The 18,666-nt window shown below is 38.6% G+C and overlaps 1 protein-coding gene across 1 annotated transcript; it reads right to left on the bottom strand.

Annotated features, from left to right (window-relative positions):
• Positions 1-1,927: 1,927 nt before the first annotated feature.
• On the bottom strand, positions 1,928-17,271 carry LOC146000528 (melanization protease 1-like). The gene is made up of 5 exons (XM_083138274.1): positions 16,953-17,271; positions 16,147-16,246; positions 10,055-10,236; positions 8,368-8,478; positions 1,928-2,241 (listed from the first exon to the last, which is right to left on the bottom strand). Exons 1-5 carry the CDS (start codon positions 17,269-17,271, stop codon positions 1,928-1,930), a joined length of 1,026 nt encoding a protein of 341 aa, XP_082994400.1.
• Positions 17,272-18,666: the final 1,395 nt, after the last annotated feature.

Below are 18,666 nucleotides of genomic sequence, written 5' to 3'. Positions count from 1 at the left end.
CCACAATATAGCCTACAACCTTTACTCTGTAGGATGTTTGAATTTGAATTGGATTACTCCATATAAACCATATACATTGGTATTTGGAGGATTCAGTGCAGTTCAGATAAAAAATATAGTTACAAAATTTCTATAATTTACAATCTAGATGTTCACTAACGCTATAATATTCCTTATTAACTAATAGTTTCTTTTTAAAATTGTTTTTGAAACTTGTCATACTTCCTGCTTTAATATCATTTGGTAGGTTATTGAATATTTTAATTGCCATATGTTCGGTTTCTTCTTGAAGTAATGTTAACCTGGTGAAGTATGGCTTTAGAAGCTGATTATTTCGGGTGTTATATGTAAGTTCTATTTTTTCTCGCATATAATGACATTTCATATATGTACAATGAAGGGAGGGTTAATATTTTGAATTTCTTAAACAACATTCTCCACAATTCCCTAGGTTTTATTCCTGGAATGGAAAAACTTGTTGTTTTATTGTTTCTAACTTCAAGTATATTGTATGCAATGTTAGGACACTTGGCTATCTTCACAGCATCATAATCAGGTGAATGATTATGGTCATAGGAACACACAGGATTTTGTTTCAATAATTTTGTTTTTAGAATTCCTGGACACTTGAAATTGTTCCTCCACCTTATAACATTCTTCAGATCAGACTGTTGTAGAAAGCTTATCTCCAGCTTTCCCAGATTTAACAATTTTCATTTTAAAAAAGTAAACAAGTTCCTCCCTCTTAGTGCGAGGGGGTTAGATAAGGGCTGACTTGAAGTCCTACTAGTAACAAACATGTGTGACTGATCAGCAGGTGCGCCCAAAGCGTAAACTTGTTTTCAGTCAAGATGAAAACCCATTCTATGCTGCACCCACAATTTAAGTTTCATCAATGACACATGCTTCAATTTATCTACAAAGGTTACCTTTTATTAGCATGTGATTCTATAGCGGCAGTAACTCCTGCCAAAATAAATATAGAAATAAACGGCATTATTTTTGGAAACATCAAATAAAATGTATCCATTCAAAGACAAATTAATGTTAAAAGACACCAAAATTATATTAAATTTTAATTTCAAACTGTGAAATGCCAGACACATAATTTCTGAATTTTCATGTAAAATCGTAATAGGTATGTATGTATTTGCCATTTTTAGTCTTGCCATTTCTACCGTTGCCATTTTTACTTTTGCCATTTTTATCCTTTGCTGCCATTTTTCCGCTTGCCATTTTCACTTTGCCATTTTTTCCGTTGCCATATTTTCCTTTGCCATTTTTACCTAAATTCTTCCCCCCGCACATTGCAATATACCATGAAGGCACATTGATTGATTGACTTGCTTTATTTTACTTCACTTTTGTGCCACTTTTGGCTAATTTGCGAAGATGGGGATGAGTGATGATATGATAAAATTGGTGAATGGACACTCACAAAAATCAATGCCCAGGCCGGGATTCGAACCCAAGACCCCTGGCATCGTAGCGCGATGGAAGGCATATAGAGAATGTTGAGGTATGGCTCCACATATTCACAATGTCGGCAAATTGGGGAGGGGATATGATGAACAGTACGTTCTGGCTACCATAACCCTCCCTTCCCCCCAAGTCGAAGTCCAAAAATCATGGAAGTATTTTGTCAACATCTAGTGATAGAACCGCTTACAGCTATGATATCTGCTTAATGCATTTCATTCGTGCTTGAATTAGTCACGATGATTATAAACTCGTTACGGTGAACAATAACGCACAACTAACCATGTAGTGTTCTCTGGAATAGGTTGTCTTATTGAAAGTAGAAGTAACTATAAACATTTATAAGAACAGTATATTATCTATGTATCTAAATGACATTTACAAAACACAATTTTGCAAAGTTTACAACAATTGTAAATTTTTAAAAAATCTTCAACACATGCACAAATTACGGTCTAATATTGTCCAGTATCCACTGCATGTAGTAACCAACCCTGGTATACACTCCAGGTCTTCCGCGAGTTCCACAGTTCCTGGGTCCAAATGACACTATTCCAAATTGATGATATCGGTACTGATTTTCCGAAGTGTCGATAAATTTCAGAGGGCCTCCACTGTCACCGGCGCATGAATCAATTCCCTGAAGACCACCTGCACACATTTGGTTAGGTCCAATGGTTGCTTGAGTCTGGTAGGTCCGTGCACATTGTTGGTTTGGCACAACTGGTAGATGCGCTTGGAGAAGTTTAGTGCTGCTCATGCCTGCATGAAAATAAATTAAATAATATATCTTTAAATGTATTCAAGGTTAATGTTAAATTTATTGTATGTAAATGACGATGAAACTACTCGTATTGCCACCTCCTCAGAACCTTCTTGAAAGAGATAAATTTTCTCCACTTTTGCATACAGCAAATTTAGAATGTGTACAGTCAAAATTATTGCGATACATGAAATTCAAACTGGAAGGCGAATATCCCAGGTTCGAATCATATACTAACTTAATAGAGCAATTCCATATGGACAGTCTTGACCACAGAAGGACAGCCCGAGACCTTATGCTACTTTGGAAAATGTTTAACGGCAAACATCGATCTCCTCTGTGGCTTTCACTGTGACAGTCAGATTTACCGACGTCATTATTATTATTATTATTATTGTCCATAGCGGTAAAAAATGTGTTGATTCAAAGCGTTGAGAGTTTTAATTTGTAAGAATACATATTTGATTTTTGCCAAGCCGACGGGAGGAACGAGACGTTCGCGTGCCTTAAGGGTGAGCACCTGAAGGGTCACGTTATGCGTCTAAAGCTTAGGAAATTCGACCGTAGTGACAAACATTTAAATATCTCGGTTTCCAGCGGTCAGATTCATGTGAAACTTATACCAGCGCAGCAGCATGTGTGTAAGGACGGATGTGTGGAGTTTCGTCGCGATCAAGCAACAATTACGGACGCCAGATCAAATCGGTTGTAATTGATCAGTTTGTGGACACCGGTTGCAATTGAGCTATGGGCGACAGCGAGGCTGAGGCTTAATCCGCAGAAACTCAACTTCGAGCACGGCTCGTCCCAGTTGGGAGACAATAGAGCAAAGTGGGATGACCTCTTCGGAAGCGTCACTTCAACGAACGCCTAGCGTATTTTTTCAAAATCTAAATAAAACGAAGGACATGGTTTTTCGATACACAGTCTTACCGCGATCCTTGTAGCGAGAGCAGCTCCGTGCTATACTTGCCTCGTTCTTTGGACCCCCAGGCGGCATCAAAGCGCGCTGGTTTCCTTTGGAAATCTGATCCTCCCACCCTCGAGAATATTGCAATCCTGCGACGCGTGCAGGGTGAGCATGCTGTCAACAGGCTGGACGTTGCCAAGTCACTTCCTCCCCCAAGGCCTTCTCTTCGCCGCTTTTCACAAACTCCGCAACAAGAGAGCAGTGTGAGGTGCGTATGCGAGTTCGTATTCTCGGGGATTGACAAATTGTATTTTTTTATCTAGTTTATTGTTATATCTTAGAAATATTACGGGAAAACAGAGTTTGTATCGACATGTGGCGACCGTGGGACACAACCGAAGTTCCAAATCATTCAACAAACCAAGATAATCTACAACCAAGCACTTTCGGAGCACCGAACAGAAAAGTATCCAAAACCAAAACGTTGAACAAAGCCAGTTATTTGTGTGTAATGTGCACGAATATGTCGAAAAGAAAAAGCTAGGAAAAGATGCCGTTTGCAGAGATAGCCAAAATATTAAAGTTAGACAGAAAAACCGTGCGAAATGTGATTCGGAGAGGTCCAGTCACACCAAAGAAGCCTGGAAATAAAAAGAGAAAATTTAACAAAGTGGACGAGTTTACTTGTGATTTCATTAGACGCGAGATTTACAAGTTCTATAGTAAAGGACAGTCACTGACAGTGAGTGAACTATTGAAACTTTTAAAAAGTGTGTCGGACTTCCCTTATGAAGAAACAACGCTTCGAGAACTAATAAAAAAACTTGGTTTTCGGTTTGGTCGCTTAAGGAAAAAGAATGTAATAATGGAATCGGCGAGAATTGTTGCTTGGAGATACCGGTATCTACGGAGACTACAGGAGCTGCGTTCAGAAGGTTGCAAACTCATTTACTTGGACGAGACTTGGTCCACATTAAATTCTCTTATTAGCCTAAACGTTATAAAATGCTATGCTAGATTGGACGAATCAGATGATTATTATGATGTATTTTCGGGTCACAGAAATAATGAAACACCATAATTAATTATATGTGTCGATTTATTTATTTATGTCACATTCTTTGAGTGCAGCGCGTCGACTTCCCCCGGCCGCCCTCTTAAAGCATGGCAACAACGCGTTGCCTGGAGCTTTGTTGGGGTGGTATTGCTAAGGAGGTCCTGGCTCATTAGGAGAGGGGCGGGCAGGGTACGATTCCAAAGGCAGCCGCCTGGGGAACCAATGAACGTGACAACTTTACCTCTCCGTATACAGTTTTGCCGCGATTCTTGTAAGGAGAGCGCCTTCGTGCTACCTCTTTGTGTACAGTGGACTTTGTTGTGTTTTGCGAACACCAGTGTGTGATAGGCAGTAAGTCTACACGAGTGCGCCTACCTCAACCGCTGGGAGAAGTTGAAGCGAGACCGTGTTTTCGTGATTACCTTACGCCGTTTATAATTTTTGAGAAACGAGGAACACCGGAAACTATGGCGGGCTAGAGGAAGAAGAGAGATGAGGGCGTTACCGTCGATTCGCCCGATGTCAGAAGAGACTACGCCGATGATGCCTACCAGCCGCCACGGAGAGAGAGAGAAACGACGAGCCACGCCGATGATGCCTATCCGCCGCCACGGAGAGAGAGAGAGAGAGACGACGAGCCACACCGATGATGCCTACCCGCCGCCACGGAGAGAGAGAGAGAGAGAGACGTCGAGCGCCGCCCTGTCGACACTCCGATGATGCCTACCAGCCGCCACGTTGTCGTCCCGACGCCCAGACCACGGAGATGTTCACCGATCCCGAGGGGAAGAGAAACCGAGGAACCGGACGTATGAACACTTTTCGCATCTTCATCGTCGCGACCAAGGAAACCTTTCGTGTGAATACTATGTGTTTTCAATCACCCATAAAGACGCCAGGATGCACCTCGGAAGCTGAGAGATGGTAATGTATTCATCTGTGTGATTGTCAGCACGTGACGGCCCGATTGATTTAGAGAACGCCCTTGAAATTCGTCAACATTTTGAAAACGCCCACACAGCTCGAAACTTCATATCAAACTCCCGTCGCGCTTGTCATTTGTAATTTATTCGTCTCAGGTCAATTTTTCTTATTCCTTGTGATATTTTTTAATGATCTTAAATTCATGGTTGTTTGTGCTCCTTTGTATTTGTTTAAAGTGCGTACCATTAGAGTAAAGCGCCGCCCACTTAATTGTTTAATCTACTTGAGGTTTGTTCATTTTTATGTGTCAATGCTGTGTCGCTGCTAGCTATGTCAGGTCGCATACGTGATTATTTGTTAAAAGTATTTGCCTGGTAATATGAATTGCTCGTCGCGGCGAAGTGTTTAAGTCCCGCCTGCTAGAGAGTATATGTTTGCGTCACTCAACGGAGGTTATTTGTTATGTTTGAGCCACGTGAGGTCTTGTAAAAGGAAAACGTCCGCCCACGTGAATGTAATTGCCGTTGAGAGGCCTTTGTTTATGCTGGTCAAATAATGTATTGTTACCGCGCCGACTAGTTTCTTTTAAAAGGGTGAACTTAAGTAAGGGCTGGCTAGGATTTGAGTAGCACTGGAGCAAAATCACAAATGACCTGATTAGACAAAAATTCAAGGTAAATTTAAATATGAATGCAATAATTAGGGCTTATCGTCATAACACCTGTACATGTCATGTATCATTCTTTGTGTCGATGACCCCGTGAGGATTGATTCTGTGAGTGAAAGTGAGAGTGAAAGAGGGGGAGATTTAGTAAATTGATCTTTGTTGATTATGAATAGAATATACTTTTTATTATCATGTTAATTTTGGGCTATATCATTTCGTACGCATGTCGCTACCCGTGATTTTCAGGTATGCAGCTAGCCGCTTCCCGGCTACAGGTAAAGAGGTGGTTATTTGAAAGTACATATGTCTTTGTTTTTATTCGATATGGCTTATCACTATGCACTGTCGGTCACCGGTTCCTACACACGAACTTAACCTGGACCGTAACGCTATTTCGCTTGTCCGAGGGAGATTTTGCCGCCTCTATCTAGGTAGTGGTAGCATTTGTTTTCCCGGGCAATGCAGGTGCATATGCATCACAATTCAAAATACGCATTCCAAACATAAAAACTCGACCCAAGCATGGAACCTTCTATGTGAGCAAAGCGCGAACAAATATCATGAAAAGGTCACCTATTTGGAGAATGAGTGCGGTCTACAATGCTATGGAGAAAGAATAAAAGCGTCGATTTGTTCACAATGTCTTATTCCCAATTAAAAAAAAACAGTTATGAATACATTGGCTAGAAAAATAGATGGAAATATGTTATGAAACTCTACAATATTGTTATTTTGTGTATTGTATAAGAAATTGTACTATTCTATTACAATGTGAACTCTGTAAATTGGTGTAAACCTGTTGAGTTCAATATAATAAATAAATAAATAAATAACCTTACTGAAAAAGGTTTCCACTTTTTCTTCATAATGACAGAAGGCCCCTTATAGACGAAGACAAATTAAGTCTCCAAGATAATTTTAGAAAAATTATCTGTTGCCATTTTCATTTATTTTTCTTCTAAATCCTGTATTGTTACAGCAGAATAGATGTTCGTATGGGTTATTATTGTAGCTTTTTTCCTTTCAAACTTGTACGTATCTTGCAGTGGGCACAAAATAAAAAAAATATATAAAAAATTTGGAGTAATACGGTGCTTGATAATTTCCTTACTATTAATATTGTCGTTGACTACTGTATTCAACGTGGTTTTTAAATCTTTAATTAAATCAGAATTTACTCACATTATTTTGTCTCTTAACAGAAACTGGGAGATGTCAAAGGAGTATAACCCACTCTCGTAATTTCCTCATTCACCCTTGAACGTATGACAACATTGTAGTGAAATAGGAAAGAAATGGAAGGGCTGAAGGTAAGCTTTATTTTCGTTAATTAAATATTGGTACAAGATTTTTACACTAGGATAATAATATTTTATTTAGTCACCATTCATTGTTATCGAATTTGAATATTAACTGACAAGAAAAATACTGAATTAGGACTGATATTATTATTTTTGGAATGAGTCTTGAACTTAGTTCCGGAATTCCTGGAGTCGCTTAAGTTCATCAACTAGTTAAGGGGAAATAATGACAAAGGATTCATTACAATGATGATGCAATGTATGTACAAAAACTTTGATATAACAAATTACTATCTGGAAATTGTAAGCTTGGTCAAACAAATGAAGTATGCTTGATCAGTTGGAATTAAAATTAATCACTAAGATGGGTATGAATTATGATTATATGAAATATTAGGGAAGTTCAATATATAAGTTTCCCTGTGCTATAAAATATTGTATAAAGCAATGCCATTAAAAAGAAGCACATGGTTGACAAGCGCCATCCTTCGTCTACAAGGAACAACAATCGATTCGTTATCAGACGTGAAGGCGCATCCGCTCAAGGGCGAAAAGTAAATGCTTGTTCGGAAAACGCGGGCTCGCATCATAAGTTCAGAAGCATGGATGCTAAGGGTGTTCTGCTTATGGACTTTTTGGAACGAGGAAGAACAATTAATGCTGGCCGTTATTGTCAAACATTTGATAAACTGAAAAACGCAATTTGACATAAGCGACCAGGTCTCCTGTCAGCTGGTGTCATTCTTCTTGACGATAACGCTCGCCCCCACTCAGCAGTGTAAACACAACACAAAATTAAAGAATTGGGGTGGGAACGGCTGCCCCACCCTCCATACAGCCCCGATTTAGCGCTGAGTGATTTCCATCTTTTTCCGACGTTAAAGTCTGGATTGCAAGGTTACCGTTTCGAAACAGATGAAGAAGTGAAGCGGAATGTGAGAATAGTGCTCAATAGCCAGAGCCCTGATTTTCTTGGAAAGGGTATGGGCAAATTGGTGCAACGGTGGGACAAATGCCTGAATCTGTATGGGGATTATGTGGAGAAGTGAGGAAGGATCCTCCTGCACATGTATGTATAGTTTTCTAATGTATCTTAAAATATTTTTTTTACAGCATACGAAAACTTATATATTGAACGACCCACGTAGATGATAGAAAAGATTTCCTGTCTGAGATTCGAGTTCAGAACGTTAGACGGCGAGATCTCGAGTTGACCAAAGCTGCTATACAGTTTTTGTATGTCTAAGTGCTGTACCAAAATATTACCTGATTCTGTTGTCCCCCAGCCTGCTACTGTAACGTCCATATTGTCCATATTGCGCCATTGTTGTTCTCCAACGGGCAAGCAAATTGGACGAACTGTATCTGAAAAATAAAAAAAGTAAAAAAAACTACAGTGCTTTGCACCACGCCATGAAGGCGTATAGGTGGTGCGGAGTTAGGGCCCCACACTTCATTGATCTAGGTCGAAAATGAGGGTGATGTGATCAGCATTACGCCCATGGTCGGTTTTAGTCCCCGGAGTTTCCACTTTATACGACTCTGGATGGGTGCCGGAGCCGCTTTAACAGGTGGAAAAAATTCCGGTTATGCCCCGCCGGGGATCCGCATGGTAGTAATACACGAATACCTTAGTATTCCCGTTTTAACTTTTTCTCAAATTTCAGATTTCTCGGTTTTTCTCAATTCTCAGTTTTTATCGTTAGGACAATCATAAACATCCATGTCTTACCCGAGGTTGCTGCGCGCTGTGCCAACCACTCAGGTCGAAAAACGACTGAACTACAGCGACTACATCTAAAAAATAAATAATTTTCAAACAATCTCTTACCCATTGTGACGCAGAGCAACAATGATTTCTAATAGAACACTTATTAACCCAGGAGAGCTTTCAATAGAAACATATTGACGTTATGTTGATAATATCTACGAATATTGTGAAGCCTCTACTATATATCAATAAACTACGTAAAAATACCCCCAAATTTACATATTTCTTAGATGGAAATGTTGGAGAAGAAAAGCTCTCTCTCTCTCTCTCTCTCTCTCTCTATATATATATATATATATATATATATATATATATATATATATATATATAGACAGACTATATATACTAAAAATATGAGTTATCTAGAAACTATTTATTTGGATTTTGTTCGTGTATGAAAATTTAAGTAGAAAAACCAAGTGTGATTAATAAGGGGGAAAAACAGTCCATATGGTATCTGCCAAGTTCACATTCGATTCCAGGGTGAGTAACTTCAAGTAGAAGTCAGTGAGTTTTTTCTTGTTTTTTTAATGTGTGTCTCTCGAGTTCACCACGTGTCTCTGTTGTTATTATCATAATATTATAATTGAATAATAATAAAATACCAATTCATGTAAAATTTAAACAATCTTTGGAAGCATATGCTGATTTCATTAGGACAAAGTGTTGATTGAATATTGCTCGACCACGGAAGGTGCGCCTAGCTCGTGGACGAATCCAACCACGAAAGGGGGAGTACATGTAGAAACATGCATGCTGTAAGTTTCAGAGAAGTATTTTACTTTTATGAGTTCAGTGTTTACTACTGCTCGATTTTTTGTGTTTCTGATTTGTGATGGCCGTTACAACCCTTAACAAATCCTCTTGAAGTGGAACAAAGGTCACTTTCGGGATGCACTGCAGCTGTCACCCCTATTTTTCCAGTAGACTCGTCCAGTTTGCGCATGCTCACTTGGTCGCGACGAACAGACGAACTGTACAGTGGGATCCATGAGTATTACCGTGCAAATTGTCCATCACCATGTTTGTACACTTTATTTGAACCAATAAGACCTTCAAGAATTAAGAGAAAACTCAAAACAAGCTGTTGACAACATCTGCACCAGCATACATAAAAATCCATCGCTTAAAAACACATAGGATGTATGTAGTAACGTTACTACTTACCAGGCCTGAAATCAGCTCTCCGATCTAGGCGAATTAGTGCAATGTCATTCTGCAGAGCTGAACTGGTAAACCCGGGGTGTGCAATAACTTGTTCGATACCAAAGTCTTGCGGAGGTACGGCGCAGATATTTTCGCCGTCAAAGAAGTCACAATCCATTTCCGTCGCGGTGTCATGTTCGCCTAAACGTACACTAACCCTACAAGGGGAAAAAAGAAGAAGTTAATTGTACACTGACGGAAAACTGCCTTCTATGAGGGCCAGAAACGGACCAGGGGGAAAATAAGTTGGGTCGACAAGAATACTTCGTGTAGGCAGTCTCATTTAGAGGATACCTGCAATTTCTTCACGCTTGTTGGAGGATAGAGACTTCAACCCACATCCACTCCCCTTGCACTCACTGATTAAGATAAACCTTGATTTCCTTGCACTTTTACTTTCTGACACTGAAAGGTTTCTTTATAATAATAAACAACGTACTCTACAAAAAAATATAAATGCCGTTCTGTTGAGTATTTTTACAGTATTGTCAGACCTTAGAACGAAGTTGTATATTTAAAAATGGGCACGCATAGTCTACGTTCTAATCTGCAAATTTTGCTGCCAGAAACTTGCAGCATTGTTGCATTTACAAGTTCAGATATACCCAAACAGTCAGTGATCGAATTGGACCGATATGGCATACCGGTAGTAAATTCAGATGCCGAAAAGCATACCGGCAGTCAATTTTTATATTTGGAATTTATTTATTGCAGCTGATCGCACTAGTAGCTACGCAATGGCTGACAATATTAGCTCATTTCTCTCTCTCTCTTTCTCTCTCTCAGTTGCACCGTACTGCACTCTGCACTCTTCCTCCACTAAACCGTCCACGGCCGAGGGCTGCTTGTCAATCATACGTCATGAGGAACGCAACATTAGCGCCGAGAATGTGCTAAAAATGTTCTAAATCGAAGCAAATAGAGGAATCAATTAACATAATAAAAAATACATAGAAATTAGAATCAACCAGTAATAGGCTTACCATATTTTTTTTGGTCCAACCCAGGACATATTCGCGATCAACTCGTTACTGCTGAGTTTCAGTTGTTTTTTTTTACAAAAATAAATTGAAATTACTTAAAAGCCTTAACACTTTATTGAAACATTAAACTATAAATTGTACAAAAAAATATTAACAATATTTTCTAAAATCGATTAATTAATTTTCAAATGTTTAATTGGATAATACAGTTTCTGATATTTAGGAAGCCTCTCTGTTCTATAGTCGTTTTCACGTTCAGAAGACACAATGGGCTCTTATGGACAATGCTTTTCTTATGGGAAATACGAGCGCGCTGTTGTGAAATTTCTCGATTTACAAATTTAGCTTACGTAAAATCGGTACCTGCAGTTTTGCAGGAAATTTTGTAGAGAATACGATGGTGAGCACAAAAAAGTGGTAACTTGTTTACATATTTTTAGATAAATTAAAAACTCAAATTTTCTGTGAAAACAAAATTCTTACATTGTTTTCATTCCTAACGTTGAAACATGCCGTAAAATTGAAGCATTCATTATGAAAAAAATTGACACGGTTTTCTAATTGTCATAGGTGATGGTGGTGCTCAGAATTTATCAATACTTTAAAGCATATTCGCATTAAAAAATATTCAAATAAAGTATGTGGAGATTTTTTATATTCGTGCAGTAGAAAACGTCGTCGCTGGCCATTTTTTGTTCTGTAATTCCAAGTAAAAACTTCCAGCGACAAAGTTGTGAAGAAAATAATGAAATTATTTTTTATAACCACTCAAAGGTTCCCAGAAATATTACTTCCATGCATTTGGAGTTTCTTTTTAACCCGAACCGCGCGCAAAGTAAGGGGACGTTGTCTGGCCATCTTGAGCCGACTCACCGCAGCATTCCGGCTAATCACCACCAAGTTTTCGAGTTGTTATTTTATTTCCATTCAGTAAAAATATTAACTTCATTCAGTTTGTTATAATAGAATTGCAATTACTTTAATTTAATAATTGACAATTATTTCCAATGCTGCTGTTGTGAGCAACATTAGTGCTGTCGTAAATACACGTTGTTTTTGTTTACATTACTGTCGACATTAATACTGAAATGAAGATCACCTTTCAGTTTCCAACGTACACATAAATTCATAGACAATAATGAATTTATATATATATATATATATATATATATCAGTAGCGAAGCGTAGTCTTACGAAGGAGGCAAGCAATGTTTCAGTACAACAAAACATGTAGTACAACGACATGCCGAGGGGAAAGATTCAAGGTTTATAGCCTCATTTACCCAGTCGCTGGATTTGTCAAAATATCGTAATAAAGTGACTGTACTAAAAATAAACCATATGATCCGCAAACGTCACATTTACTTTTTTAAAAAAATCCAGGTAACGTTATTCATATGATATTAAACGTTTTGCATATGCGAACTTTCCGCATACGACTAAAGGGAGACGGAATTTCTTACTTACTTATTAGTACCTTTATTTGTTCATTATTATTTAATATGGTCAAACGGTGACCAAACCGATTTAGATAAAAAAAAAATGGGAATCATTTGTTTATTTTACGCTGCATGATGTAATTTAGTATTTTTGGGCACCCTAAAAACCGCATTGGAGTAACTTAAACACTAAATAAAAAGTTAAACACAAACAATAAAAAATTCATTTCAAAGCAAAGAAACACATGCATAGACGATGTACTCACCACAATAAATTTCAAACTCTTGGTCCATTGGATGCCACCCTTTGGAAATGTCGCACAAAGCCCCTTGAGCTAACTTGTTTTTAAGTCCGGTAAATGCGGTGTTGGTATCTCTCTCGAGCTAAACGAAGCAATTTTCAATTGCTCAATAATACACCCGCACTTCACATCAACCGTTCCTAAATACGCGTTCATTCCGATAAATTCACAGCACAAAACACGAAGCAACAAACACTCACACTATCCCACGCGCTTTCCACAACTGCAAGCATCTACACAAGATCACTTTGAAAATCTCTGAAACAACAGAAAGTGATACCAACCTATTTCCTTAATTTTTTTTATCCGTCACAAAAGATATATCAGTTTGGAGATAAAAATTACGCGGAGGAATCAGAACCATTTCAACAGAACGAGTATGTACATTAATATTTAAGTAATAAAGTGTCATTCAATGGCGTGCCCGGGGCGAAGGGGGGGTGGATGGTAGACATAACCCCCTTTTGGCCCAGTATATCTAAGAAAAACGTCAAAGGAAGGAAAAGATGACAAAATGGGGACCGTAAAAAGACCCTGGGAACACCACTTGCGTCATAATAATAGAACTTAAAACATATTCGGGCCTCCCCGATGGCGCAGTGGTAGTGTCGTCGCCTTGTAATCAAGGGGTTCCGGGTTCGATACCCGGTGGAGGCACAAGTGTTTCAGATCCCATTTTAAACTGTAGGTCCAGTCCCGATTAGCCTTACTGTGCATAAAGTGGACTTAAAACAACAAATCAATCATTAAAACATATTCTTGTGCTCATAATATGCAGAATGTATACGATTTACTTCTATGCCATGTATAAATATCAGTAGATAGTTCTTTCTCAGATAGCTTTATTTTCACCCCAAGTTTTATTCAAAAGCAGTCAATTTATTGATTGTAAAATTTGTGAAAGAGCTCACTTGAATTACTGCGTAAATAATTTGGCAGTTGCAAACACTGGTAGCGGTCAACACTTCTGGCGTAATTTGAGCTGGACCGACCAGGAAGCAGGGTGCAGGACCAAGGTCCGTCCAATCTTCCTTCCCTCCCTGAGAAAACTCTTCACGGGGGTGCAGAAATTCCACTGCCCCAACTCCCAATGTCAACTTTTTTTACGCGTTTTACATTTCGCGAAATCTAAAATAATTTGTAATATAATATGATATATATGGAATTTAGAACAGTGATAATAACTTCTTTTAGTTATTTTATGACTAACAATTATTATTATATTTGCGATCTTGTTTACGTGTTCATGAAGACAAATATTCGTTACTAGTTTTTGCTGGCAACGTACCCATAGATGAATCCTTCTGCTTTCGGTTGAACTTGGATATTTTCGGGAATCACGCAAGCTCGGAAAGCACAGCTTTTTGTAGAAGCTTTGTGGACGGGTTCCACCAGAATTTCACGCTTCGCCATGTGACTCCTTCGGAGGCCTTATTTTCCCGCAGAACGTCTGCAAGCATTGAGGCTGGTGCTTGCTGCAGAGCTGCTGGGGGAGTTTGCGGCCGCATTTTTTCGCGAAATCGAGTGCGATGGAAACTAAATACGGTTAGAACATTAAGTACATTAAATGATATTCGAATTATGCAAGCAGTGCTTGCATTGCTTGTACTATATCTTCGCCTCTGATCCGTATATATATATATATGTAACACATTACCATATCTCAATGTTATTCTATGAAATAATTACAAAGAAAGGCGAATGAATATTAAATGTGCCTCTGTATTAAATTAAATCTAATGGGAAAATGACATGCTAATGAACTGTAATGTTCACAGTATAATATTAATATTAATAATTACATATAATTATCATTATATATATAAAATATGTAACACCTACATTGTGAAGGAAGCTCATCATTTCCCGGCGTCATGAGCTAGCGCTGTATTGGCAACAGTGTGCGGTTTCTCCATAAGCGCCGTTGTGTCTTCTGAACGTGAAAACGACTTTAGGTAGCATTATCTGTTAGTTGACTCAGTTATACTTTTCACTAAGAAAGACATGACTTTTTTCAGAAATGGCTTGTTTGTTTTAATAACATCATAAAACTCACAACATGAAAGTTCTGAATTCATTTTAACATTCAGCAGATGTTTAACAGTGGATACTAAAAGTCTATCGCTTTCTGCAGACCAAATATTCCCCATAATTGAAAATACTCTCAACTGGAGCAGATGTTTCAGGCAAAGACATAGCAAACTCAACCATTTTAGAAATGTTGGTACATGAAATGTCAGTCTTTTGAAACACCTTAAAAGTTGCTTGCCACTTCTCTTCAATAGTATCTGGTACTTTTTCAGAACTTGAATCATAACCTACCTTTTGGTTTTGAATTACCTTGTTCATCAAATAGGTCATCAATATTTACGGCATGTTTTACAATTGCATTAAAAACTTGTGCACTCTCTTGTAAATCAGAAAAGGTATAATCGATCTTTGCCGGTCATAAATTTTGGCCGTGAATATTCTATACCGGTAGCTATTTTCATGTTCAGATTCTCAAAACCCCGGACATTTTGCAAACCCGGACATCACCCCCGGACAGCTCTAAAAAACCAGGACTGTCCGGGCTAATTTCCGGACGTGTGGTAAGCCTACCAGTAACGTGTTTAGAATTGCCTGTAATATTGGTAAGAAAGGACGGCCTTTTACAGCTTTACCACATGGCATAACTGGCAATAAGTTAAACAATGTATCAGTTGACAGGATAAATCACAGCCATCAAGCTGATTTTTGGGGTCTTAGGAACTTCTGCAGTAGTGAGTTGCTAAATGTCTAATACATTATTAGTTATTACAATTCACAGAAATAAAAAAAGGAGCGCAATTTGTGGTGATAAAAGAGAGAGAATGAGAATCGATGTATTTTTTAAGAAATCACAGAAAAATGATTGTATCAAAATACAGGTCTGTGCATACGAGCATACCGGCAGTAATTTATTTCCAATTCGACCATTGCACCCAGGTAGAGAATGCATAAAATATTGTCCTGCATCTGCATGCTGTAACAAAATTTGGATGCAGTGTCAGAAATAGAGCTCTGTAGTGCAGCCATCATCACATTCTCTTTTTCTCTGATTTTATTTTTTTAAATTTTACTATTACAGGTATTCGTTTGCAACAGGGAGATTTGGTTTCTCGGTTTGACAGCAATGCCAGTTGCACAGGATTTAATTATTAGACATTTATATTGTTGATAGGGCATATTTTGGAAATTTTAGGTCACAGGTATTTTTGGGATGTTTTGGTGGAGAGGAGGGGTCCTGGAGTTTGTTTGGAAGGAACTTCAATAGGGTGCCAACTAAAATGTAACTGATGTAATAAACTCGAATGCATACTTACAGAGTAAGACTACTTGGTAAGCGAACGACACAGTGAGCTGCTGTCAGAACATATCGGTCATTTATCACAGACCCGCCGCAACGATATTGCACTCCACTTCCTGAAAATAAATAAATAAATAATTTTAAAAAAATGCAATAGCTTGAATCTCCTGTGATATTCAATGTAGGGTCATTTTTAAAGGTGGTGTAAAGGTATAGTTATCCTCAACATGGTGCTACCCCGATGGTAACGTCGTCGCCTTGTAATCAAGGGGTCCGGGGTTCGATACCCAGTGGAGCCACATTGCATAGTGATTCGGATCCCACTTTAAACTGTACATCCAGTCCCGATTAGCCTATCTGTGTAAAAAGTGAACTTGAAAAAGCAATTCATTATCCTCAAAATGGCCATAGAGTTTCCTTTAATGTAAAGTTGCAAGATTTGAGTCTGTTAAGGAGCGTTGGGGTGTGTGGATGAATCACTGGGGAGTTAGTTATATTTTTCCAAGACATTGCTGCACAACCCTTCTGTAATAGCAATGCTTTAATTTGGAATCCGGTCATTCATGCGACTTGTAATCTTGAGAAAAGTAGCATTCGCTTTCCAAGTAAAACCCGTAACCCTTCTTCCATCTTTACCAGATATCCGTTGAACCTAGAACAGTTTTTGCAAAGGCATATGCCATTCAGTGGCATAGATTTTGTCGAAATCGTTAAATTTCGCACGTGGAATTCTAATAGTGTTTTGTATACAAATAAAAGTTTACAGTACATAAACGTTTTTGGTGTTAGAGGAAAATATTCTTGGTCAAGATTAACACTTACTGGTTCTATAGGCTAACAGCGCCATCCAAGGGTACTGGAACACGGACGTGCTCTCCCCTCCAACAATCCGATCGTCGTTGATTGGTCCGCACACATCCCGCTGAAGGAGACGAAGATTGGGATGCCAGGAAACATCAGCAGGGCGATTTCCAGAAGTTCCCGATCCAGGTGATGGTATTGGTGGCGTTGGAGGTGTGGTTACAACTTGGGTTCTGTCGGGGCAGCACACTCTCGGGTAGTTGCCTTCGAATTGGCCACATCTGGATCTCTGCAGGTGGTCAATTGCACTCTGGGGCAGTGGTTTCTGCTGGAGCAGCATCATCAGTGAAGGGCAGTTTCTCAAGTTGATGCACTCGCCATTCACACCATTGGGAGTTCTACACGGCTCTTCTGCAGTTTAAATCATGCATTGCATTAATGAGCGAATGCCGATGAATACAAGGATTATAACAGAGAAATTGTTGTTTTCCAAATCCTCTGGAAGATTCTAACAGGGTTTGTTTGGTGATGCATAAATGTGTATATATATATAAGCCACGGAAAATATTGACAGCAAAATAAATATATCCGTAAATATGCACATATTTGTGACCAAGATAAGGCTGAGACTTACCTTTAGATAGCAAATCAAGACATTACAAGTACAAGGGTGGTGCTAATAAGAAGGATTATTTATCCAAGTCACCTTTTTATTAGCATTGCAATGAAAACATGTGCCATGCTGTTTTCTAGTGCAGCCCCGTCGGCTGGAACACACTTACGTCAGTTTCTGGAAGTTTGAGTACCACATTTGAAGAAGAAGAAGGTTTTGTTGTTGTCCACGTATCCAAACGTGTACTGCTGTATTGATCTTATCGTTAATATTGAGTTTCCGACTGCTCAAACAGCCTTTTCAACAGTCCATGCAAATTATACGTATATTGAGAATTAACCCGCGATCGGTCGCGCTCGCTGTAGTCACGTCGCTGGTCGCAGGTGAGCGCGGCACTCACCCTTGCTTTTCAGGCATATTTCACCGTATAAAAAAAAAAAAAAAAAAAAAAATTGTACTTGTAATGATCTGTTTATTATAATCCTTCTTATTCATTACATTTTTGTTTCAAAATGTTTATTTGTTTTCAAACAGCATAGTGTACATCGTTAAAGCCAACAAGTCCTAGCGTTAACAAAAAGCACATGTTCCTCTGAAGTAGTTTCATCTGATCTCCAGAAATCTGATATGATATAAAATCACTGCGACACTTTTCGAATTTTCTATTAACACGACAAGAACATATAGGTACGAAAACTCACTAGAAACAGGATAGACCTATTGACTAAATAATGCACAAATGTAAATGAAAATGTACGTATATAATGTAATCGGTTGCGGTGAGCTCTGCGCTCACTCTGACAACACTATTTCCACAACAATGGTTGGTCTCTCTAATAATGTCGTTTACGTCATCTCAAAAATTTGATCATGTCGCTCGTGAAACTCTAAAAGTCAGCTAGAGAGCACCACAGGCTAATATTTTAAATACTGTTAAAATGGCATTTGATTAAAATTTAAAGTGAACGCGGCGCTCATCCGCGACCGATCGCAGGAAAACATCCCACTTCAATTATCTTAACGATACCAATATTTCTATTGCGGTGTGAGGATGTGCATTGTCGTGGAGGAAACAAACAGGATTTTGTCGTTTCCTTCGTTTGAATGGATTGCTCGCTTTGT

This window comes from Lepisma saccharinum, chromosome 16 (genome assembly GCF_977018435.1).
Source record: "Lepisma saccharinum chromosome 16, izLepSacc3.1, whole genome shotgun sequence".
Taxonomy (NCBI): Eukaryota; Metazoa; Arthropoda; class Insecta; order Zygentoma; family Lepismatidae; genus Lepisma; species Lepisma saccharinum.
This window is presented reverse-complemented; position numbering and strand designations above follow the sequence as displayed.